General features: G+C 44.1%; 1 protein-coding gene across 2 annotated transcripts in view; it reads right to left on the reverse strand.

Annotated features, from left to right (window-relative positions):
• The window catches only part of ABL1 (ABL proto-oncogene 1, non-receptor tyrosine kinase), a 140,322-nt gene that overhangs the window by 33,588 nt on the left and 80,581 nt on the right, over window positions 1–26,153 (reverse strand). Inside the window, exon 1 of one of the 2 annotated variants that reach the window (XM_066255940.1) lies at window positions 18,422–18,679. The exons of the other annotated variant lie outside the window; for it this stretch is intronic. Coding sequence (XP_066112037.1) covers window positions 18,422–18,500 — 79 coding nt within the window. The 5' untranslated portion in view covers window positions 18,501–18,679. Of the gene's footprint in view, window positions 1–18,421; window positions 18,680–26,153 lie in introns of those variants that run through there. 2 annotated transcript variants of the gene reach the window in all.

A 26,153-nucleotide genomic window follows, 5' to 3' on the forward strand; every position in this document is an offset into this window, starting at 1 on the left:
GAATTTACCTTTGCCACCCAGCTTAGAGTATCCCAAGGTTCTCTTTACCAGGCCACAGTCACAGAGCTCCAGGGAAAAGCAACCTGGTCTCAACTCTCCAGGCAGAGGAGAACAGAAGCTCCATATCCATGCATGCTGCAAATGGCTTTTTCCAGTCTACCTGAATCATTACCAGCTAGAAGCAGTGGTCATTGGGACTTGGACATGAGCTGCAAAGTATAGAATGGTGACAATTCCAGTGCCATGTGGACTTTTCCTGTGGGGAAATTTCCTGGACTCCTGCTCCCTGTGACAGCTCCTAACAGACTGAACTGTGGTTGGGTTGCATTTTTCAGGGATTTGGCATGGTGATAGGGCCAACTTGGACTTGGGGAACATGTTAAGGACACTACTCTTTTATGGATTCTTGCTGTATTGGCCAAGAGTTTGCTTTAAGGCTTTTAATCACTGTAAAAAAAATAGAGGACTGGATGAAGAAGATGGGGCACATATACACCATGGTATATTATTCAGCTAGGAGAAATGGTGACATTGGATCACTTACAGCGGAATGGTGGAGTCTTGGTAGCATTGTGCGGGGTGAAATAAGCAAATCAGAAAAAAACAGGAACTGCAGGATTCCATACATTGGTGGGACATAAAAGCGAGACTAAGAGGCATGGACAGGAGTGTGGTGGTTACGGGGGGGTGGGGGGAGGGAAGGAGGGAGAGGGGAAGGGGGAGGGGTACAGAGAGAACTGGATGGAGGGTGGCGGAGGATGATCTCTCTTCGGGTGATGGGTATGCAACAGAACTAAATGACAAGATAACCTGGAAATGTTTTCTTTGAATGTATGTACCCTGATTTATTGATGTCACCCCATTAAAATAAAAATTTATTTATAAAAAAAAAGGGGGGGGATTCTAACTTGAAAAGAATGAAAGGATCTGCCTACCACATGCTTAAGCCAAACCCAAATGGTAACAAAAGAAAATTGTTTCAATTTTTCTCTCTATAGATTTAGAGGATGCTCAAATATCTTTTCTTAGGTAATAAAATCTATCTCAAGGATAGGCCTGATTCTGCAGCATTCACTTAAAAGAAAAGAAAGCCCACTGGAGGTACCAAAGATATGTGAGGGACTAAGCTAAACTTCCAGAAACATGACTGGGCAACATTCAGAAATAGACGTTCTCTAACATATCTCTTTGGAATAAACCAACAGAACATAAATAACAAAGGTCTTTCAATTCTAACTTTTGTATTACTGATAAAGTAAACCTTAATTAAAATATGCTCTCCCGCCGCCCTGGAACATACACTGGTTTGCTCGTCCTGACTGTATGGCCAAAGCCCACCCTTTCAGTGTCTTCTGCAAGTCCTACCGTACGCACCATCCCACCTCGGCTCACTGTCCACAGGTGCAGGGAGAACTCCGAGCCATTTGCTATGTATCCGTGTGCATCCCTTCCAACTATCCACAGTTGCCTTAATCACCCCTAATCCAGTAGCAGTTTTTTAAGTTACCTGCCTTTACTGAGTCTGTCTAAAGCATTTATTTTTATAGAAAGAATTCCTTTCACATTTAGATTTCACTGGTTTCATATTAACCAAGTAATTAAAACAAGAAGTATATCTAACCTAAACAGATCTGGAAAGAAACACGATGCTTCAGTGGGGCTGCAACTCCGGTGGCAAGAGCAATGTTGCGTGTATGGCAGTGGCGTGGGGCCTGTCGCTGAGCTGTGGGGAGGGCAGGCAGGGCAAGGGTCAATTTAGCAAGCCAGTTAAGCAGAAGTCACAAGTTATTGCTGTTCTAGTAAGTAAAACTATTAGGTAAAGAGTGATTCTCTTGCCTGACCAGGCGGTGGCGCAGTGGATAGAGCGTCAGACTGGGATGCAGAGGACCCAGGTTCGAGACCCCGAGGTCGCCAGCTTGAGTGCGGGCTCATCTGGTTTGAAGAAAAGCCCACCAGCTTGAACCCAAGGTCGCTGGCTCCAGCAAGGGGTTACTTGGTCTGCTGAAGGCCCACGGTCAAGGCACATATGAGAAGGCAATCAATGAACAACTAAGGTGCTGCAACGCGCAATGAAAAACTAATGATTGATGCTTCTCATCTCTCTCAGTTTCTGTCTGTCTGTCCCTGTCTGTCCTTCTCTCTGACTCACTCTCTGTCTCTGTAAAAAAATAAAAATAAATAAAAATTAAAAAAAAGAGTGATTCTTAACATAAAAGAACTTCTGCATATCAAAAGAACAAGACAGCCCTGGCCAGTTGGCTCAGTGGTAGAGCATCGGCCCAGCATGTATAAGTGCTGGGTTCGATTTCTGGTTAGGGCACACAGGAGAAGCGCCCATCTGCTTCTCCACCCCTCCCCCTCACCTTTCTCACTGTCTTTCTCTACCCTCCCGCAGCCAACGCTCCATGGGAGCAAAGTTGGCCTGGGCGCTGACGATGGCTCCATGGCCTCCACCTCAGGCACTAGAATGGCTCCAGCTGCAACAGAGCAACGTCCCAGATGGGCAGAGCATCGCTCCCTGGTGGCCATGCCAGGTGGATTCCGGTCGGGCATGTGTGGGAGTTGTCTCTCTGCCTCCCCGCTTCTCACTTCAGAAAAATAAAAAATAAAATAAAAAGAACAAGACCAATCCCTCCACTATGGAAAAATGGACCAAAACCATAAATAAACAATTCACAGAAAACTTAAATAACCATTAAACACGGATGCGTGTTAACCTGCTAGTAATCAAAGAGATGCAAATTCTTCATCAAGTTGGCAGATACATTTTCATGAGGGTAACAGTGTGAGACTTCAATGAAAGGGTACTAACACTATGCTAGTATTTGGTATAGAAACTGCTGTAACATTTTAGAAGGGAAACGAAAAATGAACTGAGTCTTCTACAAATTCTGTAACATTTGACAAACCTCTAGAAATTTATCCTAAGAGATCCACACAGTGATCTGTATATACTGATTTTTAAATAACAACATAGGAAAAGAAAAATACAAAATATTTATCAACCCGAGATAAGTTAGTTTATGGTCCCATCCCTAAAGCAGAATATATTCATAAAGCTATTCAAAATATTTTTAGCCTGACCAGGCAGTGGCGCAGTAGATAGAGCGTCAGACTGAAATGCCGAGGACCCAGGTTCGAGACCCTGAGGTCGCCAGCTTGAGCGCAGACGCATCTGATTTGAGCAAGCCTCACCAGCTTGAGCCCAAGGTCGCTGGCTTGAGTATGGGCTCATCTGGTTTGAGCAAAAGCTCACTAGCTTGGACCCAAGGTCGCTGGCTCGAGCAAGGGGTCACTCATTCTGCTGAAGGCCCGCGGTCAAGGCACATATGAAGAAAGTAATCAATGAACAACTAAAGTGTCGCAATGCACAATGAAAAACTAATGATTGATGCTTCTCATCTCTCCGTTCCTGTCTGTCTGTCCCTGTCTATCCCTCTCTCTCTCTCTCTCTCTCTCTCTCTGTAAAAAAAAAGAAAAAAAAATTTTTAAAGAAAAAAGTTCAGAATGAACTACGCCATAACATGAACAACAGTTAACTAAGGGTAGTGAAAATTTAAATTTTTCTTCATTGTTTTTCTTCATTGTTTTGGGGCATATTTCTCACAATGACTGTGGATGCTGTCATTACAAAAACAGAAAAACTTATAAATAGAAACCAGCTGACATATAATCAATAAGCTAAGGAGGAAAAGTACACTGGGGGAGGAGGGCATCTTCCTCAGCTGTCCTGAAGAAGTACTGGTGTGTTTCCCTCTAGTGTCCTCACCTCGCAGCCATGAGCATGCAACTTTGGCAGACAAGGCCCATACAGGAAATTAAACCAAAGTCATAAATACAGAAATGCGTTTCTTCTCAAATGCCATTTGACCTCTTCTATCAAGCATTCTGCAGCATCTGGATTTGATCAAAATTACATAATCAGGGGAAGTGGCCTGGAAAACACCTGGAATAGGCAGAACATAGATACTCGCCCAGAGGTGACCACCGATTTAAAGTATGGGTTAAAGAGGGACTGTCCCTAACATGGAGACAGATGCTGGGAATTTCATGTGAAGGGATGAGGCCTTTGTCAGGAAGGAAAGGGCCTCCCGCTGCTTTTTGATTCAACAGGACGTGAGGAAATCCAAGGCAGTCTCTCAATTTTCCTTTCCAGTTCTTGCTCCATTCCACAAATTAATGGCCAAAGCCCAAAGGGAAGTATTGCTCATGCATGCCTCTGGATCGAGCGGAGCCACAGTCCAACCCCAAAACCTTCCAGTCAATTCCCAATCCAGGCTGATGTCAAAATTGACTCACAATGTATAAATGCCAAGTTCCTTGCTTCATTTCATAGAGAACTATGCTCATCAACCTTAAAAATGATCACAGCTTACAAGGCCAAAGTTGCAGAATGTACTTAAACCTCCCTTGCTTAATACATTAACTTTCTGCCAGTCCCACTAAAAAAGTCTGAAGACTTCCTTAAAAAAAAAAAGATGCCCAGCTTGACCAAGCGGTGGCGCAATGGATAGTGTCAGCCTGGGATGCTGAGGACCCAGGTTTGAAACCCCGAGGTGGCTGGCTTGAATGCACGCTCATCTGGCTTGAGTGTGGGGTCGCTGGCTTGTGCAAGGGGTCACTTGCTCTGCTGGAGCCCACTGGTCAAGGCACATATGAGAAAGCAATCAATGAACAACTAAGGTGCTGCAACAAATAACTGATGCTTACTCATCTCTCCCCCTTTCTGTCTGTCCTCTCTCGCTTAAAAAAAAAAAATGATGCCCAATTAGCTCCTCTCTTCTGCCCGTCTAATGGATCTTGTCGCTATTGTTAAGTCTTGGGAAAGAAGAGTTTAGCAACTGCTATTATTGTGTGTGCGCGCACACATGTGTGTTTAGCGAACGTTTTCTGTAGCATCCTTGCTGGTTCATATCTTACATATATTTAGATCTGTATCTTCAAAAGTGTCTCTCATTCCATTTAAAACCCTATTGTTGCCCTGGCTGGACAGATTGGTTGGTTAGAGCACAGACCTTCTCTGTAGGCGTTGCCATTTTGATCCTTGGTCAAGGCACATATAGAAACAATGTATGTTTCTCTCTCTCTCTCCACCATCCTCTCTCCAAAATATGTGAATAAAATTTTTTTAAGTCTTAAAAAAAAAGATTAAAATAAATAGGCTGACCAGGTAGTGGCACAGTGGATAGAGCATCGACCTGGGATGCTGAGGACCCAGGTTTGAAATCCTGAGGTCTCAGGCTTGAGTATGGGATTGCATACATGACCCCAAGGTCACTGGCTTGAGCCCAAAGGTTGCTGGCTTGAAGCCCAAGGTCAACGGCTTGAGCAAGGGGTTGCTGGCTCAGCTGGAGCCCCTTGGTCAAAGGACATATGAGAAAGCAATCAATGAACAATTAAAGTGCTGCAACTAGGAGCTGATGCTTCTCATCTGTCTCCCTTCCTGTCTCTTTCTTGCTTAAAAAAAAAAAAGGGATTAAAATAAATATATAAAATCCTATTTTTATTTCACCATACTGTTAATTAAAAGGTTTCCATCATCAACAAAACTCAGGAAAAGTCATTAATCAACCATGTAAGCACCAAGAATGGTGACATCTACAAACCTCTAAAAAGCTGGGGCTCCAACTATAAAAGTATCAAACTGGAAATGCCACAGAATTCACTGGGCCTCTGCATAATTAACTCATTAAGACAGTATTCTAAGAAAATGGGTTGGGTCTTTAAAGTATAATTTAAAGATCATTTGATACAGAATAATACATTCTTAAAACCGTGAGTCACTGGTCAGAAATGTTTACAAAAGATTCTCTGATAGAGCATATCTGGTGTAGACTTCCAGGGGCTGCTGCCCTGAATCCGCTGCCACTGGCCAACAGGAAGGGAAGGAAAATCTTGTGCACTCCAGGGCCTGGCGAGGCTACTTCACAGTTTGGATGGGAGGGGAGACTGCACCTCCAGGAAAAACATCCCTGGGAAACTTCCCACCTTACTGTGGCCACTCGTGCCTACGGCCGTGGTGCCCTCTGGGGTTCCTCTGCTGTCTCTCTACTGTCCAACCAGAGCACTTTGTGTCCACCATTTCAGGGTCAGGGAGGGGCGAGAGGGCAGGGCGTGTCAGATGTGATCAACATTCTCTTTGCTTTTGCTCACATTCAATTTCTTAAACCCATGTTGCTTTATTCTTATTTTCTTTGTAGGCCCTTCACTATTATCCTCCAGTGCAAAGAATCTCTGTAATTTAAAAATCTATGAAACAGACCCTCCGAAAAAAAGAGGGAAGGCTTCGTGTTTTATTTCCTACTCTGTTCCAACTGATGAGATCATGCTCAGACTATTCTCAAGTCAGTTTCTAAGAGTCTCATACATCTTTTTATAATATGAGCTTGGAGGTAAAGTATTATTTCCCACAATTTGAACTTGATGAGAATAATTTTATCTACAGTCTACATGGTCCTCTGTCATTGACACTCTCACCCAGAACAGCTAAAATTATTTTAAAAACAAGTTTATTAGCTAACAACAGCGTCGGCATTAACTTCACACTCTGAACAAACATTTCCCAGCACCCAACGCTGTGTCAGCTGCCGAGGAGCAGGAAAGGGCATGATGGCAATGCTGCAAGGAAGAGCCGCATGCGGGAGAAACATAGCCAATGAGTGTGTGCCGGGCCGCAAGCCGAGGTCTATCGGGAGACAAGTGCTGTCCTGTTCATTTACAACACAGACACGGGGGCCGAGAGTCATTGAGGGGCTAGGGAAGAGGTGACCCGAACAAGATCATGCCCAGCAAGGGAAGCAGGATCTACAGGAATCCAAGGGCAGCCTGACCCAACAAGGCCACTAAGGAAGGGGGTCTTCGTCTATGCTGTGCAATGGACCTTCTGGTGACGGCCAGGGACTCCCAGAATAAAGCTCACAAATGCATCAATACAAAGGATTGCAAAAGGAAACAATTATATTGAAATAAGTCCTCAAAACTTAAAAAAAAAAAAAAACAACATGATAGTGCTTCTTTATTAATGCACTCAAAGTAAAACCCTAATTTTCATTAGAGGTTAGTGAAATACAGCTGGAACACCTCCCATCCAAGGACAGGAACCCTGAATTCTATCTCAGGCCCCAGCGGCCGTCCTGGTTGACAACTCCTGCTCTAGAGATCTGGTTCTGGACAACCCCAGTAAGGAGAGGAGCCAAGAAAGAAGGCTGCTATAAATTAGCGAGAAGTCCAAATTATACAATTTTCTTTCTCTTTTATTTTTTTTAAATGAAGTTTTATTACATGATAGGTAGTAAGTTATATAGGTCTCTAGAGAAACCTCTTTGAAAAAGCAAAAAGTTAAAAAATAAAGTCATTTAAATTAACTCAAAGTTTACCACTTCCCCTGAAATATTTTTATATTCTTATGATCCTAGCCAGTCAATTTTAGAAAACAAAATTCTCCATTCTAGCCCTGGCCGGTTGGCTCAGCGGTAGAGCGTCGGCCTAGCGTGCGGAGGACCTGGGTTCGATTCCCGGCCAGGGCACACAGGAGAAGCGCCCATTTGCTTCTCCATCCCTCCGCCGCGCTTTCCTCCCTGTCTCTCCCTTCCCCTCCCGCAGCCAAGGCTCCATTGGAGCAAAGATGGCCCGGGCGCTGGGGATGGCTCTGTGGCCTCTGCCTCAGGCGCTAGAGTGGCTCTGGTCGCAACATGGCGACGCCCAGGATGGGCAGAGCATCGCCCCCTGGTGGGCAGAGCGACGCCCCATGGTGGGCGTGCCGGGTGGATCCCGGTCGGGCGCATGCGGGAGTCTGTCTGACTGTCTCTCCCTGTTTCCAGCTTCAGAAAAATGAAAAAAAAAAACAACAACAAAAAAAACAAAATTCTCCATTCTAACCTCTGTCCTATTTGCAGTTCACATATTAACCTTCATGAAGATACACAGTGTCTGTCCCTCTCCCTCTACCAAAATTAAAAAAAAAAAGAAAGATAGAAAAGAAATTTTGCATCACCTTCTGAGAGTCTGTTGCAAAGAAGTCTACAATCACTGGAAATGTAACATAAAGAACCACGTAAAATGAGAACCCTCACCTTCACGCCACTCGGCCCCTCTCATCCCATCAGGTTCACACCCACATCGTGGCCACTCTCCCTCCTAAACCTCCCTGGTCAGGCCTGCCAGTTCTACGCCCTTCCACACCCTGACTGGCTTCTCCTTTGACCCTGCCCACATAATCACCAGAAGGGATATTTCAAAATGAGTATGAATCGATAAAATATCCCCACATTTTTGTGAGCAGTCTAGTAGGCAGTTTACAGATAACATGGGAGACGCCGCTCCTAGCATGTCAGTCCCTCACAACGTGGTTGGGGTTGTCTTGGTGGCACCACTGCAGAAGTCTGAGCTCCTATAGCAAGCACATGAGGCTCTTCAGGGGCCGTCTGGGACCATCCTCCCCAATGACCCCTACTGTTCATTCCCCTTCCCTGAAGGCTTTGTAGTCCCCCCCTGCAAACCCTGTTGCACCTCCCTCGCCCGCCTCCCCTGTGTGCACCTTGCCAAGGGCCACTTCCTCTCCCTGGAGCTCACCCTCCTGACCTCACTACCTCTAATAACCCTGATGTGTCCTTCCTCCTCCCTACCACCTCACTCCCAGGTGATCACTTGTCCTTCACCTCATTTGGGTGCTCAGTGTCTGTTTCTGTTACCACCCTGCGACACACATAAAGGAATCTGGTCACTTGTTCCTTGCAGTACAATAAGCCTGAGTTCAGCGGTGGACAAGCCTTGTTCAAATCTTAGCCCATCACATCTGGAAGATGTTCATTTCTGAGCCTCAGTGTCTCAACTGCACAAAAAGGCAACAATAGCATGGACCCTGTCCCTACTTGGGCTTTCAGGAAGACTCAATGCACACTGCATGCAGAGAATTTCTGTACAGATGTCAGGTGTGGTGCCTGGCACTAGAGCACTATAGGGCAGTTAATTATTCCTTCTCTTGTTATTGTCACAATAATGTCAACTCCTTTGGGGCAGGACCAAGCATTCCCCTGAGAGACTTCGGCATGTGCCTCATGCAATGTAGGACTGAGCACACTGCGCTGTGTTTATTAAAATGAACTCATATGTAGAACACCCTGCACTTGTTTGTGCTTAGCAACAAGCTGAAATACTAATTTACAATTTAAGAGTACACCTTAAGTATCTGTTAACCTGTGATAGCAGAATAACAGAAATGACAGACAGTAAAGATGAAAAGCAAATGCACCCTGACCAGGAAAACCTTTATGAAAATTAAGAAATGCAGTAATGTTGTTGTTTTTTGTTTGTTTTTGTTTTTTGTTTTTGTTTTTTTTTATATTTTTCTGAAGCTGGAAACGGGGAGAGACAGTCAGACAGATTCCCGCATGCGCCTGACCGGGATCCATCCGGCACGCCCACCAGGGGCGGACGCTCTGCCCACCTGGGGGCGATGCTCTGCCCCTCCGGGGCATTGCTCTGCCGCGACCAGAGCCACTCTAGCGCCTGGGGCAGAGGCCAAGAAGCCATCCCCAGTGCCTGGGCCATCTTTGCTCCAATGGAGCCTTGGCTGCGGGAGGGGAAGAGAGAGACAGAGAGGAAGGAGAGGGGTGGGGGTGGAGAAGCAAATGGGCACCTCTCCTATGTGCCCTGGCCGGGAATAGAACCTGGGTCCCCTGCACGCCAGGCCGACACTCTACCGCTGAGCCAACCGGCCGGGGCCAGTAATGTTTTTTAACAGAATGTAACCATGGCCCAAACCCTAATACAGGGGTCCCCAAACTGCGGCCCCCTGAGGCCATTTATCCGGCCCCCGCCGCACTTCCGGAAGGGGCACCTCTTTCATTGGTGGTCAGTGAGAGGAGCACATTGACCATCTCATTTGCCAAAAGCAGGTCCATAGTTCCCATTGAAATACTGGTCAGTTTGTTGATTTAAATTTACTTGTTCTTTATTTTAAATATTGTATTTGTTCCTGTTTTTTTTTTTTTTTTTTTTTTAATTTAAAATAAGGTATGTGCAGTGTGCATAGGGATTTGTTCATAGTTTTTTTTTTTATAGTCCGGCCCTCCAACGGTCTGAGGGACAGTGAACTGGCCCCCTGTGTAAAAAGTTTGGGGACCCCTGCCTTAATACAAAGTGTAACAAAGAAGTCCATTTCTCTGTGCTTTCTACACACTTTTATCAGTGGGGGAGAAAAGCTTCCATGCATTGCTGCACGAAGCCAGATTCTACCTGTCCACGGTGAGCCTGCTGACTGGAAAAGTAGTCTTCTGTCGCAGGCCATTTGCAACACATGGAAAGCATCCCACTCTGCCTGCCAGGCCTGAGGTGGTCTGAAAGCCCTCACTTCACATTTCTGGCTCCGTTTATTTTTATTTTTTATTTTTTGTATTTTTCTGAAGTTGGAAACAGGGAGGCAGTCAGACAGACTCCTGCATGCGCACGACTGGGATCCACCCGGCACACCCACCAGGGGGCGATGCTCTGCCCATCTGGGGCGTCGCTCTGTTGTAACCAGAGCCATTCTAGCACCTGAGGCAGAGGCCACAGAGCCAACCTCAGCGCCTGGGCCATCTCTGCTCCAATGGAGCCTCGGCTGCGGGAGGGGAAGAGAGAGATAGAGAGAAAGGAGAGGGGGAAGGGTGGAGAAGCAGATGGGCGCTTCTCCTGTGTGCCCTGGCCAGGGATCGAACCCGAGACTCCCGCACACCAGGCCGACGCTCTACCACTGAGCCAACCGGCCAGGGCTCCTGCTCCATTTAGACCAGAGTCACTGAAGTAGAGGGCTAACCAATGGCAGGCAATTAATTTCCCCAGAACGTCCCATCAGTCATTATTATTTCTATTGCTAACCTAAGTATTAGCTGAATGTGACCCAAAAAAGAGTATTTTGGCTTCCAAAAGCAATAGCTAAGTCTATTCAAAGCCTGCCTTTAGGCATTCAATTTTCAGGTATTCAGTGTACAATGGTATTAGCTAAATTTGAGGACTGGTAAGAGTGGTAAGAATTAGATCTCTAAAGAGAAATTAAGAGTAATAAGGTTAAAGTTAATGCAACAGAACATGATACAGAAGATGATATTTATTGATCCTTTACTGAGGACCAGCAGTGTGCCATGTACTTTATCTGCACTAAATCCCCACAAAGTAAATAAACTCTATTATTACTGCATTTGACAGAGCAGGAAACAGACACAGAAAAGTTACTCCTGTCTCTCCCCCAGTGACTGAGCTGTCAGCTGCCTGTTCCTGCCTCTCACTCACTGTCTGGCACTTCTCTCTCTCTCTTTCTCTCCCTCCCTCCCTTTCTCTCTCTCTCTCTTTCTTTTTTTCTTCTTTTAAAGATTTTTTTTTTTTAATTTACTGATTTGAGAGACAGACAGACAGATACATCTCTCTGTTCCAGTGCGTGCCCCGACGCCCTGACCGGGGACTGAACCCACCACCTTTGTGTATTGGGACAATGCTCTAACCTACTGAGCTATCCGGCCAGGGCTTGCTCTGTTTCTGTCTCTTCAGGTCACCCTCCCTCTGCCCAACCCCTCTGCCTCCCATCCCTGTCGTGTTGGTTTGTTTGCCTTTCCTGCCTCAACCGTTTTGTCTTTGTCTCCCACTTCGCCTCTCCCTCACTTCCCTCTCTAATTTCCACCTGTTTTCTGTCTTGCTCATCTGTCTGTCTACTCTATCACCACCACCCAACACACTATAACAAATTACCTATGGTGTAAGAAAGAAGGATTTGAAAACCAATTCTGGAGAACAACTCATTATCTGAGGATAAAGTTAGACTCTCAAAAGTCACTAAGTAGCAAAGCTATTCAATGGCTTTGGGACTGTAACTTCGCTAAGGCAAGAAAACAAGATTGACCATAAGTTGATAATTATTAAAGCTGGGTGATGAGTATAAAGGAGTTCATTATGCTGTCTGCTTTGGTTATAGGTTTAAAATTTTCCATTTAAAAAAAATTAAGAGACTAAGTTAAGAATTTTTTGGGGGCCCTGGCTGGTTGGCTCAGCGGTAGAGTGTCAGCCTGGAGTGCAGAGGTCCCGGGTTCGATTCCCGGCCAGGGCACATAGGAGAAGCACCCATTTGCTTCTCCACCCCCCCTCCTTCCTCTCTGTCTCTCTCTTCCCCTCCCACAGCCAAGGCTCCATTGGAGCAAAGATGGCCCGGGCGCTGGGGATGGCTCCTTGGCCTCTGCCCCAGGCGCTGGAGTGGCTCTGGTCGCAGCAGAGCGACGCCCCGGAGGGGCAGAGCATCGCCCCCTGGTGGGCAGAGCGGTCGCCCCTGGTGGGTGTGCCGGGTGGATCCCGGTCGGGCGCATGTGGGAGTCTGTCTGACTGTCTCTCCCCGTTTCCAGCTTCAGAAAAATACAAAAAAAAAAAAAAAAAAAAATTTTTTTTGGAAATCTTACTTCTGTGTTTAATTACAACCTACCATTTCTTAACAAAAGAAAAGTTAAGTTCTTCCAATGTCCCAATTGATCTTCAGTTTTTTTGTTTGTTTGTTTGTTTTTTTCTCTTTTCCATTTTTCTGAAGCTGGAAACAGGGAGAGACAGTCAGACAGACTCCCGCATGCGCCCGACCGGGATCCACCCGGCACGCCCACCAGGGGCGATGCTCTGCCCACCAGGGGGGCGTTGCTCTGCCCATCCTGGGCGTCGCCATCTTGCGACCAGAGCCACTCTAGCGCCTGAGGCAGAGGCCACAGAGCCATCCCCAGCGCCCGGGCCATCTTTGCTCCAATGGAGCCTTGGCTGCGGGAGGGGAAGAGAGAGACAGAGAGGAAAGCGCGGCGGAGGGGTGGAGAAGCAAATGGACGCTTCTCCTGTGTGCCCTGGCCGGGAATCGAACCCGGGTCCTCCGCACGCTAGGCCGACGCTCTACCGCTGAGCCAACCGGCCAGGGCGATCTTCAGTTCTTATTACAAATATTTTTTCCAGTTTTACTGAGATATAATTGATATAACGTAAGTTTAAGGTTAATAATTTGATATATGTATACATTGTGAAATGATTTATCATAATAAGTTAACATTCAAGGTACACATAGCTTCTATTTCTTTATTCTTGGAAGAAGAAACTATAAAGATCTACTCTCTTTGTAACTTTCAAATAGACAATACAGTATTTGTTAACTATAATCATCATGTTGTACAACTTTATACAGTGTATCCATAAAGTCATGGTGCACTTTTGACCGGTCACAGGAAAGCAACAAAAGATGATAGAAATGTGAAATCTGCACTAAATAAGAGGAAAACACTCCCAGTTTCTGTAGGATGATGTGGCAGCATGTGCGCATGCGCTGTAACACCGTGTATACAGCGGAGCAGCCCATGCCATGCCAGTCGAGATGTGGACGGTAAAGTTCAGTGTGTTCTGTGGCTCGCTAAATTCAAATTCGTGCCCAAAGTGCAACGTGAATATCGGCGCGTTTATAACGAAGCACCACCACACAGGAATAACATTACTCGGTGGGATAAGCAGTTAGAGGAAACCGGCAGTTTGGTGGAGAAACCTGTTCTGGTAGGCCATCCAGTCACTGGGTTGGGGGGCATGCGGGAATCTCTCTCTCTGCCTCCCTCCTCTCACTTAGTAAAAAAGAAAGAAAGAAAAATATTCACCATGGGAATAAGAGAGGGTCTAAGGAAGGGAAAATATAATACTTTTCCTTAAAACCAAAGACAGGAGGCCTAGCTGGGTAGCTCAGTTGGTTAGAGTATTGTCCCAATATGCCAAGGTTGTAGGATGGATCCCTGGTCAGGGAACACACAATAATCAACCAATGAATGTATCAATAAGTGGAACAACAAATCAATGTTTTGCTCTAAAAGAAACAAAACAAATCAACAACCCCCCCCAAAAAAAAATCCAAACAAAAAATAAAACAAAATAGTCCCCCAAAAGACAAAACAACAAAACAAAACCAAAGAGAGGAAATATTCATTATATGCATCAAAAATAAACTTGGAAACAAAATTATTTTGTTAACAAAAAAATACACTTCAGCCATTAGAAAAATTAGCAACGTCAACACTTCAGACCGTTAAGTATTTGTTTAAAGTAAAACAGCGATCATATGGTATCATCTTGCTCTGTGCCTTGGCTGTGCTAAGCAACTGAAATGAAATCACGCATGTGATCTCTCAACCCCACAAGGCAGGGACCACTCTAAAGCCTTATTTTAGAAGTGAGAACCCCCAGGTTCACAGAGCAATGAGCGCAGGGTCACGGGCAGCATGGATGGCATCTAGGTCCAGGCTGGCTGGCTCCGGTGCTGCATGCCTCACAAGAATGGGACCTTAGCAACATCCTAACCATAAAACTCTCTGAAACTAAGGACATGTCAAAGAAACCTCATTTTGGTATAAATACATATATTTAGCATTCTATTTGTTCAAAACTTTCACTTGAATCATCTCACAGATCCTCAAAACAACCCTCTAACATGGGCCGAACAGAGGATGTCTGCTCTGTCTTAGAGGTAAGAGTAGAGAAAAGCTGAGATAAGTCAGACAAAAGCCGGGATCTTCTAACTCCAAATTCAAAAGTCTTTCCAATCAAAGTGAACAGACCCTTCTCCCTGCTCTTCTCTGAAAACCTCATAGCGCTGGTATGAGGATTAAGTGCGGATGTCTATGAAGTGCTTGGTGCCATGGCCTGTCACATCATAAATGCTCAATAATTTTAATGCAGTCCCAAGTGAAAAGGGCTGACTGGCTTTTTTGGAGCTACAGAAAGAGCTTCAGATTTTCTCTGTTACTAAACAAGTATCTGATGACCTCAGGAAAGCATATTTAGAAAGAGAGGATAAGCTTCTCTGAAGCAGAAGTTTTAAAAGTGTGTCTGTGTGGCCGTCACCACATAAAGCATTCACCAGAAAGTTAACTGCTGCAAAGAAGTGTTTAAAAGTGGGCCCTTAAAATAAAATTTGAAAGTTCAAGAAGAGTTCACTTTACAGACATTAGTTTTTTATTCCACTGCACAGAACTCATGCACAATAGATGAAAACAAAAACATATGAACAAATAAAAGTAAACTGGAAAAAAATTGATTGAAATGGCTAATTTTCATGTTTTCTTTTGCATCTCTACAGGGAAGAAATAAACGGGAAATTCAGTGTTTGATGCAGACCAAAAGACTGTAAAGCTAAATGTGGTCACAATGAATAGATACTGCTATCAACATATTTTCACAAAGTTGAAGCACAAAATTCAAATGCTATAAATGTTTACATATGCATAAAATATTTCCAGAAGGACACAGAAGAAACTCCTAAGTGTCTCTGGTTAGACAAACTACATAGGAGACAGAATTACTTTTAACGAAATAACCTTTTAGAATTTTTTTATCATGTACAGTTATCTTAATATATACTTAAGAACATTTTAATTCTATGGCCTAAAGCTAATTATTTTTATCAGTATTAGGTTTTCAGAATAGTAAGACAAAATATAGTCTTTTTCCAGGCATTAGTGTTTCTGAAGATACCAGTCTAACATTCAGAGAGTTCCAAAGGAAATAAACAGTCACAGTCCGTAAAGCATAGAGTGGCTAAACTGAGCTCTTTGGAACCAGACAGATGGATTCAAATCCCTGTACCACCACTGGCTAGCTCCGTTACCTTAGACAAGTTCCCCAACCTTTCGGTGCCTCAGTTTCCTCATCAATAAAATGGAAGCAACCACAAGGCCATCATGGGAAGTCAGCAAATGAAATTACAGAATGTTGAAACAGTGCTTGGCACACAGTAAGCACTTAATAATAGCTTTGACAACTAGGCCCGAGTAGCAAGTCGATGTGCAATCAAGTTGCATTTACAGCTGACCCTTCTTTGATATCATGGAAAACTTGACCATATTTAATTCTCTCCATGACCTGTGATGACTGGGCCCCACAGTGTGTCAATAAGCACTGATTGACTGATTTAGGATGTCAGTAAAAACAACAGAAAGGCTAGATTACTTATCCATCCAGATGTTGAAAAACTTTTCCCCAAGAGACTTAACAGCACATCCAGTCTTTAAAAAAGGATCGCTGAGGTTTGTTAAATTCTCTCAACTACAAAACAATAGTTTCATTTCTTTTCCATAATTAAATATAACAATGACATAAGAAAAACTCGGTAACAATAAAGAATTCCTACAGTAATAACTTCCCAGATGAAGCCTTAACCCAAAGCAGTCTGTTGTACCAAAATCTTTGTGGTTTTTTTTCGAGACCTGGGAGCCAACAGTATTTCAAGACACGCTGGAATAAGACACTTTAGATCTCTCCCCACCACCTAAAAGTAATTAAACAGGCAGGTACACTAAATCTTGCCCCCAGGAAAACAAAACAATGTCACAGCTTTGCTGTGACCTAAACTTTCCTCCAGCTCTGCAGTTACAAAAGTCCATTCATCTACTCGGCCTTAGGCATCCATCTGCAAAATGGAGATGATAGTGCCTGATACTAACTCATTACAGATGTAAATGAGAATGTGTTCAGAATTTTGAGCAACTTGGAAAACAAGCCACGTATTAACTGAAGATAATTTTGCCTGCTCAGATACCAACTTTTAGGGGACAAACCATCTCCTCTCTCCAAATGCTAGATTTTGTGGACCCACTCCATCTGGGTCAGCCTTCTCTCAGGTCCCAAATACAAGAGAGAAAGGGACCCATGTACACATACTGTGTGTGGCAAGATGGGCAAACAGGCCCCGGCCAGGTAACTCAGTTGATTGGAGCAATGTCCAGATACGTTCGATCCCCGGTCAGGGCACACGCAAGGCTCAACCAAAGAATGCATAATTGGGTGGAACAATAAAAATCAATGTGTGTGTATGTCTCTCTCTCCTCCAAATCAGTAAATAAATTTTTTTTTTTTAGCTTATTTTTTTTATTATTATTTTTTTACAGGGATAGAGAGAGTCAGAGAGAGGGATAGATAAGGACAGACAGACAGGAACGGAGAGAGATGTAAGCATCAATCATGAGTTTCTCGTTGCGACACCTTAGTTGTTCATTGATTGCTTTCTCATATGTGCCTTGACCGAGGGCCTTCAGGAGACCGAGTGACCCCTGCTTAGGGGCCTTAGGTCCGAGCTGGTGAGCTTTTTTTTTTTTTTGCTCAACCCAGATGAGCTCGTGCTCAAACTGGTGACCTCGGGGTCTCGAACCTGGGTCTTCCGCATCCCAGTCCGACGCTCTATCCACTGCGCCACCGCCTGGTCAGGCTCAGTAAATAAATTTTTAAGAAAAAAAAATTCACCTATATCACTGGTGTTTTTGGTTTGAGCTGCACATGCGACTCTAAGGCAGGCCCTCAAATTTAAAAATTAGAAACGAAAAATAGTTTAGACAATTAATGAGGCCTGTTTATTTCTCCTTCATTTTAAAAGAGAAAACATTACAATTTCCTGGCACTACAGCAGAAATCCCACTTGTTCTGAAATGAGCTTTAACACTGCTATTCCTATTTTAAGTCCATTGAAAATGATGGAGAAATGCAAGCAGGATTACATTTCTTAAATAAAACAGGCTCTTCAGCTGAAATCAATAGCCCTTGATGACCAGTCCCTAAAGCAGATCAATTTCAGATCCACCTTGAAGCTACCAATTGATAACCACTCATCCTCAATTCACTTTTTTTCCCTAGCTGTCACCTTACTAGGACAGAAAATGAAAGACAAGTAACAGGAAAAAAGGGGAAATGGGATTGGATTAGAAAAAGGAGAGAAGAATGAGAAGAAAGCAAAAGTGAAATGCTCCAGGCTCTGAGCTTTACTGAAGAAGCCTAACATGAGGTGATCCCACCCCCGCCCCAAAGAAGCCTGGACTCATTCAAAATGAATCTTAAAATCTGGTGTGATCTCTCTTTTCTCCGGCAAAAAGAGAGAATGTCTAAGATCTCTTCGTGGTCTGTAGGTAAGTCTGGGTTGGGGGTGGGGGAGCGAAAAGATCACTAGAAATTCTGCATCCATAAATGGTCGAGTCGTATTCCCTTTGTAGTACACGAGACTTAATGAAAATCATATGTTCACAAACACAAGTCGACCTTTTTGACACATTATTCCCAATTAACGGTGGAAATTCCACAACATGGGCTCGCAAGGCCGTTCCAGCCTAAAGAGTCGGCTTTCTAAAACTTTTTCAGGTCGAGCCTCGAAGCTGAGGCCCCCTCGACACCGCCATCCCGACGCGGGCTCTCCCGGGGTTAGTGCGCGGGGCCGGATCCCGCACCCTTCCCTCCGGCCTGCGCCCAGGGGCTGCCAAGAGAAAGTGGGAGAGGGAGAGGGGGAGGGAGAGAAAGGGAAAGGGGGCAGCGCGGGGAGGGAGAGGAAGAAACGCGCGCGGGCGGGCGGGCGAGGCCTAGGAAGGCCCGGACGGTGGCCGCCTCCACTCACTCCCGGCGCCGTCCCGGGGCTTACCTTCCAGGTAACAGCTGGAGGACGAAGAGAGCCCCTTCTTCGATTTGCAGCCCACCAACTTCAAGCAAATTTCCAACATTTTCGCGTGCCCGCGCCTTCGAGGCCGGCGCCCCCGCTCCTCCTAAGCGCGGCTCAGGCCCGGCTCGCTCCGCAGGCTCGGCGCGCCCTACCGGGCCCCCGCGGCACCGCCATGCGGCCTCACCGCCGCCCCGCGAGCCCGCCCATGGCCGCGGCCGCGTCTCCCCCTCCGCTCCGGATGCGCCCGTTAACAAAGGGCCCCAAGCCCGGCTCGCCAGGCCCGCCCCCACCTCCTAGAACCGACTTAACCCCCTCCGCGCCGCGCCCGGACCCGCCCTCTGCGTTCGCAGGGCCCAGGCGGCCCTAGACCGCTCCCGTCCAAAACCAATCCGGAGCCAACTTCGAAGTCAACAGGAGGTTTTCTTATGAACACAGCATTTAATAGTTCTCAACGTTGGGAAGTGCGGTCTTCGGAGCCCAAGAAAGACACTGGCTACATCAGCTGCCCGCGGCTGTCAGAGCCCGCAGGTGCTCAGCACCACTTCTGAAACCTCGTGCGTCTCTTCTGTTGCAGAAGTCCCCAACCTCCACGGCTTAAGGCCAAGTTCTGCCGTGCGCGGTGCCCTGGCAAACTCTATGTCCACAGAAAGCTGGTGAATAATTCAAATTCCTCTGGAATTACCAATACTAGATTCATTTATATTCAGTAAGCTTACTGTGATTAAGGCTAAACTAATGGGTGTCTAAGGAGTGAATAATCAAGAGCTGGAACCCACATAATAGCTTCACAAGTATGTGACACATCAAATCATACAGTCTGGCTAGGAGACCGTTGGAAAAAAGAGATGTGTGAGTTCACATTCAAACATAATTTCCGATTATATGTAAAGGGAATGTCTCCACAATGAGAACTTCTTTGCCTCAAATTTTTAAAAAGATTTTTTAATTTATTGATTTTAGAGGGAAGGAAGGGTGGGAAGAGAAAAGGGGCTGAGGAGGAGCGGTAAGCATCAGCTCTTAATAGTTGCTTCTCCTATGGGCCCTCAAGAGGGCAAGCCCAGGGTTCTGAACCAGAGACCTCCGCATTCCAAGTGGACACCTTACCGACTGCACCACCACAGGTCAGGCTGTTTTTCTTCAACAGAGAACTTTTTACCTTGTTAGGCAAGTGCCATGGGGCAACATTGTTTAAAACTTTTTTCATTGCTGTGTTGGGCTCAAATCTTTTTATAACTCTAGTTAGGACTTAGACAATATTGCAACATATTATAAAATAACAACAATTTAAAAAATGTGTTACTTGACACAAAACCAGAAATCCAGGTCAGTGAGAAACAAGGACCCCAATCATACCAACTAAATACGTCCATATCTCAGAGCACATGAATATGAGCTAACATGTACTGAGATCTCACTGTATCAGATTCTTTTGAGAAGCATGGCCCATCCAGTACAGCACTGCATGTGCACAACAATCCTGTAAGGAAAATAGAATTATTATCCTAATTCTTCAGGTAAAAATCTGAAGCTCAGAGAAGTCAAGCATCTTGCCAAAGGTCTCACAGGTGGAAGCAGGCAGAGCTGGACTCAACCTAGGTCTACCTGGATCCACGGATCAGGCTCCTGACCACAAGATTACACAGCTCCTCTGACAAAGAATAAATTACAAGTAGATTAAAGCTCTGGATGTCTGTATGTTTGGTTAAATAACGAAGGCTGGCATATGTTTCAGAGGAAGCCTTAGTTAAAAGACCCTGGCTATGATGATCATCCCCAGAGACAAAGCTGGACTACTAATGACAAAAACATGGGTATCTTCAGTAAACCAAGAATGGCTAACTAAGGAAGAAGATCTTCATTTAGGTATGCCAAAAACACAAAAATTCTATACTGGACTGGATGTGACTAGGATCACAGGAGTTCTCAGCAAGGGTATCATTAACTTTTCAGATGAGTCCTGGCCAAATCCTAATCAATGTACAAAATTTTTTACTGCGATTGAGTGGACCTATGGTTAGTGTTGTAGTACCAGGTCAGGCCTCATGAGACCTAAGAGGCACAGTCACCTGGAGACAGGGCTTCAGGACCACCAAGTGACAAGGGTAGTGACTATGAATGCCGTCCAGATTCTGGGAGACACTATTGTCTGCTTGAGCCAGTAATGACTGCTGCTTTGTTCAGTGTTGTCTTGTACCTTTCAGCCTCCAAATGTAAAGCCAAAAATAAAATTCCAAAGGGTGCCATCAGTACAAACAAGATGAAAAACTACATTAATCTCTTCCAGTGTCATTTTGAAAGTTCAAAGGCTTTGGGCCAGACTCTAATAAAGTCTGTCATTACACAGAATTTCACATTTAAAGGGCTATACATTCAAATTGGCAAGATAATGCCAGAATTATACATTATGGGGCATTTTTGCAATTCTAATCATAGCCTTGAATGCTCTCGGTTAATACAGGCCCAGATATTTATTGTATTGCTGTACTTTATATTGGGATGTAAGTTTATTTTTAAAAGCTAATGAGTATTACTAATATTCTGCTGAGTCTGAAATGACCTTATCCTCTTAAAAATGAGTAATGCTAATAAAACCGTGTCCAAATCTTTTTTTTTATTTAGTTATAAAACTATGCAGCAACAGGTTTGGCAAAACACTGTGAATTAGCAGCACCGGATACTGAATATATCACACTGTACACTATCATTTCAAACCTGGACTATTCTTTCCAACTCTAATTTTAATGCTTATGAAGATCACTTGCAAGATACAAAAGGCATTCTGTTACAAGTCAATAAATGGAAGCCTCAATCTTTTTACTGGAATGAAGAAAGGCCCAAGAAGGATTCTCTCTAAGCAACCTTAAGCCCCAAAGGTATTAACTTAGGCCATGGCCGGGCAGCTCAATTGATTAGAACATCGTCCATATAGCTCAAGGTTGCAGGTTCAATCCCTAGTCAGGGCACATAAAAGGATAAACCAATGAACCTAACCAGGTGCTGGTGCAGTGGATAGAGCCTGGGATGCTGAAGACCCAAGTTCGAAACCCTGAGGTCACAGGTTTGAGTGTGGGCTCATGGAAATGACTCCATGGTTTCTGGCTTGAGCACAAAGGTTGCTGGCTTGAAGCCCAAGGTCACTGGCTCAGCTGGAGCCCCTGGGTCAAGACACATATGAGAAAGCAACCAGTGAATAACTAAGGTGCTGCAACTATGAGTTGATGCTTCTCATCTCTCTACCTTCCTGCTTCCTGTCTGTTCTGCCTTCTCTCAAAAAAATAAAAAATAAAAAATGAATAAACCAATGATTGCATAAATAAGTGCAACAACAAAATCAAAAAATTTTTTTTAAAGAAAAAAATATTAAGAAAAAATAAAGGTCCTTAACTAAAGTATGGTCCAGGGACAACCTATTTAGAATCACCTGTGATGCTTGCTTAAAATGCAAACTCCTAAGTCTCATTCAGGACCTTCAGAATCAGAATGTGTGGAACAGGTTGTATTGTCACCAAATCCCCAGATGATCTGTGTGCATACTTAAGTTTGAAAACCACTGTTTTGGAAGAGGAAAGGCTTGCTTCTCAATTTCACTGGTAACAGGACAAAGAGCAATAGATATTTCTAAGATTTATGCGTTTAAAATCAATTTTTGAATTTAAGAAAGGTACAACTCTAGAACAAGTTACCCAAAGGGGACTCTTCTCTGAACATTTTAGGATAAAGATTGAATTTTTTAAATCTTGAAATTCAGTCCTAATTTTAAAAGGTGAGGGAGGAGGCAGGGGGGTAAGGAAAGGGGGAAGAAGGCAGGACTCAAAGAGGCAGGATGCTGAAGCCCCCCTTCCCCATGAGCAGCAGGATGGGTGGGGGTGGGAGCAGAAGGCAGGTAGGGGAAGCTGATATGGGGCCCGAGGTGAGACCGCCAGGACCAGATCATCCCAGATCGGACTCCAGCCCAACCAGTAACTTCAGCAGCAGAGGGCAAAGATCTCGAGGTATGTGTATGCTAGTTCATGTGCACCTGCCAACAAAGCCCACTTACTTCCTCTGATTCCACAAACACTGGCCAGTGGGAGCCTGCAGGGCTCTCTAGCTCTCTGGGTCCACTGTGTGTCCAACAAAAGGAGCATGCAGCTTGGAAGAGCACATCAATCACATCCGTGTGTGCCGCTATTGTATAAGAACACACGTGCATCTCTTTAAGTCTCATACGTTTTCAGTGAGACAGCACTACTTACTGGTTAAGTGTCACAAAGGCCTGATGATTCTGGACTGGGCAAATCAGATAAGAGGGGATGGCAGTGCAGCAGAGGCTGAGCGAGTTATGACACCACACAGCCTAGTTCTGAATCTCAGATGGGCCATTCATTGCAGTGGCTTGGGCAATTGACTTTAGCTCTCAGAGGCTCAATTGTCTCATCTGTAAAAATTGGGGTGGGATGTGATAATAAGAGCAGGTATCTCACAGGGTTGTGAAGATCAGAGATAATGTATGGAGGCCCTGGCTGGATGGCTTAGTTGGCTAGAGTGTCATCCTGACATGCTGAGTGTGACAACAAACTGATGTTTCTTTGTCTCTTTCTCTCCCTTCCTCTCCGAAAATGAAAAAAACGCTTTTAAATTCCTATTAAAAAAGTAATGTATGTCAAGTGCTCAATAAACAATAGCTATTGTTATTTCTAAAAGAGGACACTTCTATCAGATGATTGTGTTCCTAAGTATTAATGAGACTAAGTCAAGAGCTAAAATGAACAAATGTGATATGTGAAAATTATTCAGAAAGTACAGTCTGAAGGAGTGAAAGCAGTCTGGAGGTTTTCCAAGGGACAAGGAAATCAATTCATTTTATTAAGGGAAAATAACACTTGCTATGGGGTAAGAGTAGCAACTAAGATTGAAATGTCACAGAGTCCTAATTTTAGTCCTAAAGTCAAGGTTTTGCAACCATGCTTTGTAGCAGAACACGAACTCCACACCCCACATCTTTCATGGGGCACCGTTTCAGGCCCTGTGATGGATGCATTTCAGGCGGCACATATGCAGACAACACTGATTGTCGATCCCCTTGGTATATTTCCAGAGCTACAATTGTCACTGAACTGTATTGGAGTAAATCCACTTTCTAGAAAAACTCTTTATAGTTAAAATTCTACCATGTTTTTATAATTAACAAGTCAACTATAACTATTAAACAATTATTCTCCAGGAGGAAACTTATTATTGGTATACCCATTTTGTTTTATTAATTTATTTTTTTAATCAGAGTAATATATACACATGGGTTAAAAGCAAATAGTGCTGAAAGACTTTTAATAAAAACAGCAGCCCCTGCCTGACCAGGTGGTGGCACAGTGGATAGAGCATATAGGACTGGGAAGCAGAGCACCCAGGTCCGAGACCCCGAGGTCGCCAGCCTGAGTGCTCATCTGGCTTGAGCATGGGCTCATCAGCTTAAGCACGGGGTCACTGGTTTGAGCGTGGGATCACAGACATGACCCCATGGTCGCTTTAGCCCCAAGAGTCCCTGGGCTTGAGCCCAAGGTGGCTGGCTTGAGCAAGGGGTCACTCGCTTGTTGTATTCCCCTCCCCCCGTCAAGGCACATGTGAGAAAGCAATCAATGAACAACTAAGGTGCCACCATGAAGAATTGATGCTTCTCATCTCTCTCCCTTCCTGTCTGTGTGCCTATCTGTCCCTCTCTCTGTCTCTGTCACAAAACAACAAAAACAGCAGCCCCTGACTCCATCCGTTAGTCTGTTTCTCCAGAGGCAGCCTCCGTCAGATTTCTAACTAATACCCTCAATATTGTTGTTTCTGGACTTATCAGCTTTCCACATTATATATTAACTTAGTTACTACCACCACCCCCAACCTCCCAAAATAGTAAAACCACAAGTTTTTGTTAAATCACTTATCAGTGTTTACATTACCATAATGATATATTGTTTGCTGCTCTACCAATAATATACTATTAGTGTTTCCTTTGTTATATAACTTTTCTTGGAGATATTAATTACTTGGTTTGTTTTTCATTTGATTAGTCTTCTGTATACCTATTACTATTTTCTCCCCAAATATTTCAAAGATCTGTCAAACACTTAGTGATATTTTTTTTCCCCAAATACTAAAATACAAAATATTCTTAGTTCTATTTATTGATTTATATCCCCATTCTGCTGGCTTTCATTGTCCAGTAACTTCCTGGGAGAAGGAGAGATTCATGTCTATCTACTGACAGTCTGGCTGGGTAGAGGATTCTACAGAGAAAATAGTTTTCCCCACTTAATTTTGAAGGTATTTTTCAGCTATCTTCTAGTTTCCAGTACTGCTGTGTAGAAATGCAATTCCACTCAGATTCCTAATCTTTAACATGACCTGCTTTTCTCTTTGGAAGCTTTTAGTATTGTCTAATATTCTTGCTGTTGAAATTTCACTATATGGCTTACAATGAGCCTTTTTTTCATATATTATGCTGGGCACTTAGAGAGCCAATCCAGTTCAAAGTTTTAAGTCATTTAGCTCTGGCAAAAAGTCACTTTACTAAGCTCTGAAAATTTTCCTAGTACTTACTGTCTCCTAAATTCTCCTCCACTCTCTTTCCATCTTCTCCTGGAATTCCCACCAGGTAGCTACTGAAGGCCTGGGACAGAGCGTCTAATTTTCTGACCTGCTTTTTCTTATTGTCCATGGTTTGGTCTTATAGTCTGCTTTATAAGATAGGTCATTTTCTAAGTTTTCTGTTGAATATAAAATTTTGACTACAATGTTTTCAATATTAAAGAGCTCATTCTTGTTCTGATTGTTACTGTTTTTTAAACAACATACTGTTATTTGGTGTTTGCAATTTCTTTCTCTGAGGATAGCAAAGAAAAGTTCTGAATTCTTTGTTTCCTAATTGTCTTTATTTCCATCAAGTTCCTTTATTCTGTGAATTTGTTTTACCTTTTATCAATCATGTTAAAGACTTTTCTCTAACATTTAGAGAATTGTGGCTGTCCACTCACTATATACAGGGGAGGGACTACAAAGTACACATGGGAGGGGCATGACAACTGGACCTGGCGTCAAGGAGGTGGTGAGCTGTCCATCAAAAGAATCCCCACACAGGCTTTTTCCTAGGGCCATTCAATCTATTTTTTCTCTCCCCAAGAGGAATCTTTACATCTCCTCTCTCTAAGGGCCTGGCTAATTGGGAGAGCATTGAGAATCTCACAATTCAGTATGTGGCCTTTTTAAAAAAATCTGTTCTCACCCACTTCACTGTTTTCAGCCCAACTGCTTACTTACCTGTACCCCTGCTGGGGGTGATCCCCCTCAGTCCAAAAACTTTACAGGGTAATTTCTCAATACAAAACCTAGTCTCATGTAGGTGGGAAGGAGAGGTGGTAACCTGGCCATACAGGGTTGGGGAGGAGTGTGCAAAATCTGAACACTCCTTTTATATGACTTTCAACTGATCCCTTTGATTTCAATTACAGGCCTCACTACTCTGCTTTCTGTGACACTAATGCTTAAATTTCTCATTTTCCCTCACGTTCTTACGAGCTGACTATGTCTCTCTCAGAAGAGGTTAGGCTTCATTCTCCTCAATCCTGCTAAGTCTATTACCGTGCTTTGTCATTTTCCAAAAATGTGTTCACCTTTCTTCTCCATTTATCCTTTTGGGCTTTCTTTGTCCTTATACATTTTAAAAAAATCTCTTTACTGTAATTTCAGT

Source organism: Saccopteryx bilineata, chromosome 2 (assembly GCF_036850765.1).
Source record: "Saccopteryx bilineata isolate mSacBil1 chromosome 2, mSacBil1_pri_phased_curated, whole genome shotgun sequence".
In the NCBI taxonomy this organism is placed as follows: domain Eukaryota; kingdom Metazoa; phylum Chordata; class Mammalia; order Chiroptera; family Emballonuridae; genus Saccopteryx; species Saccopteryx bilineata.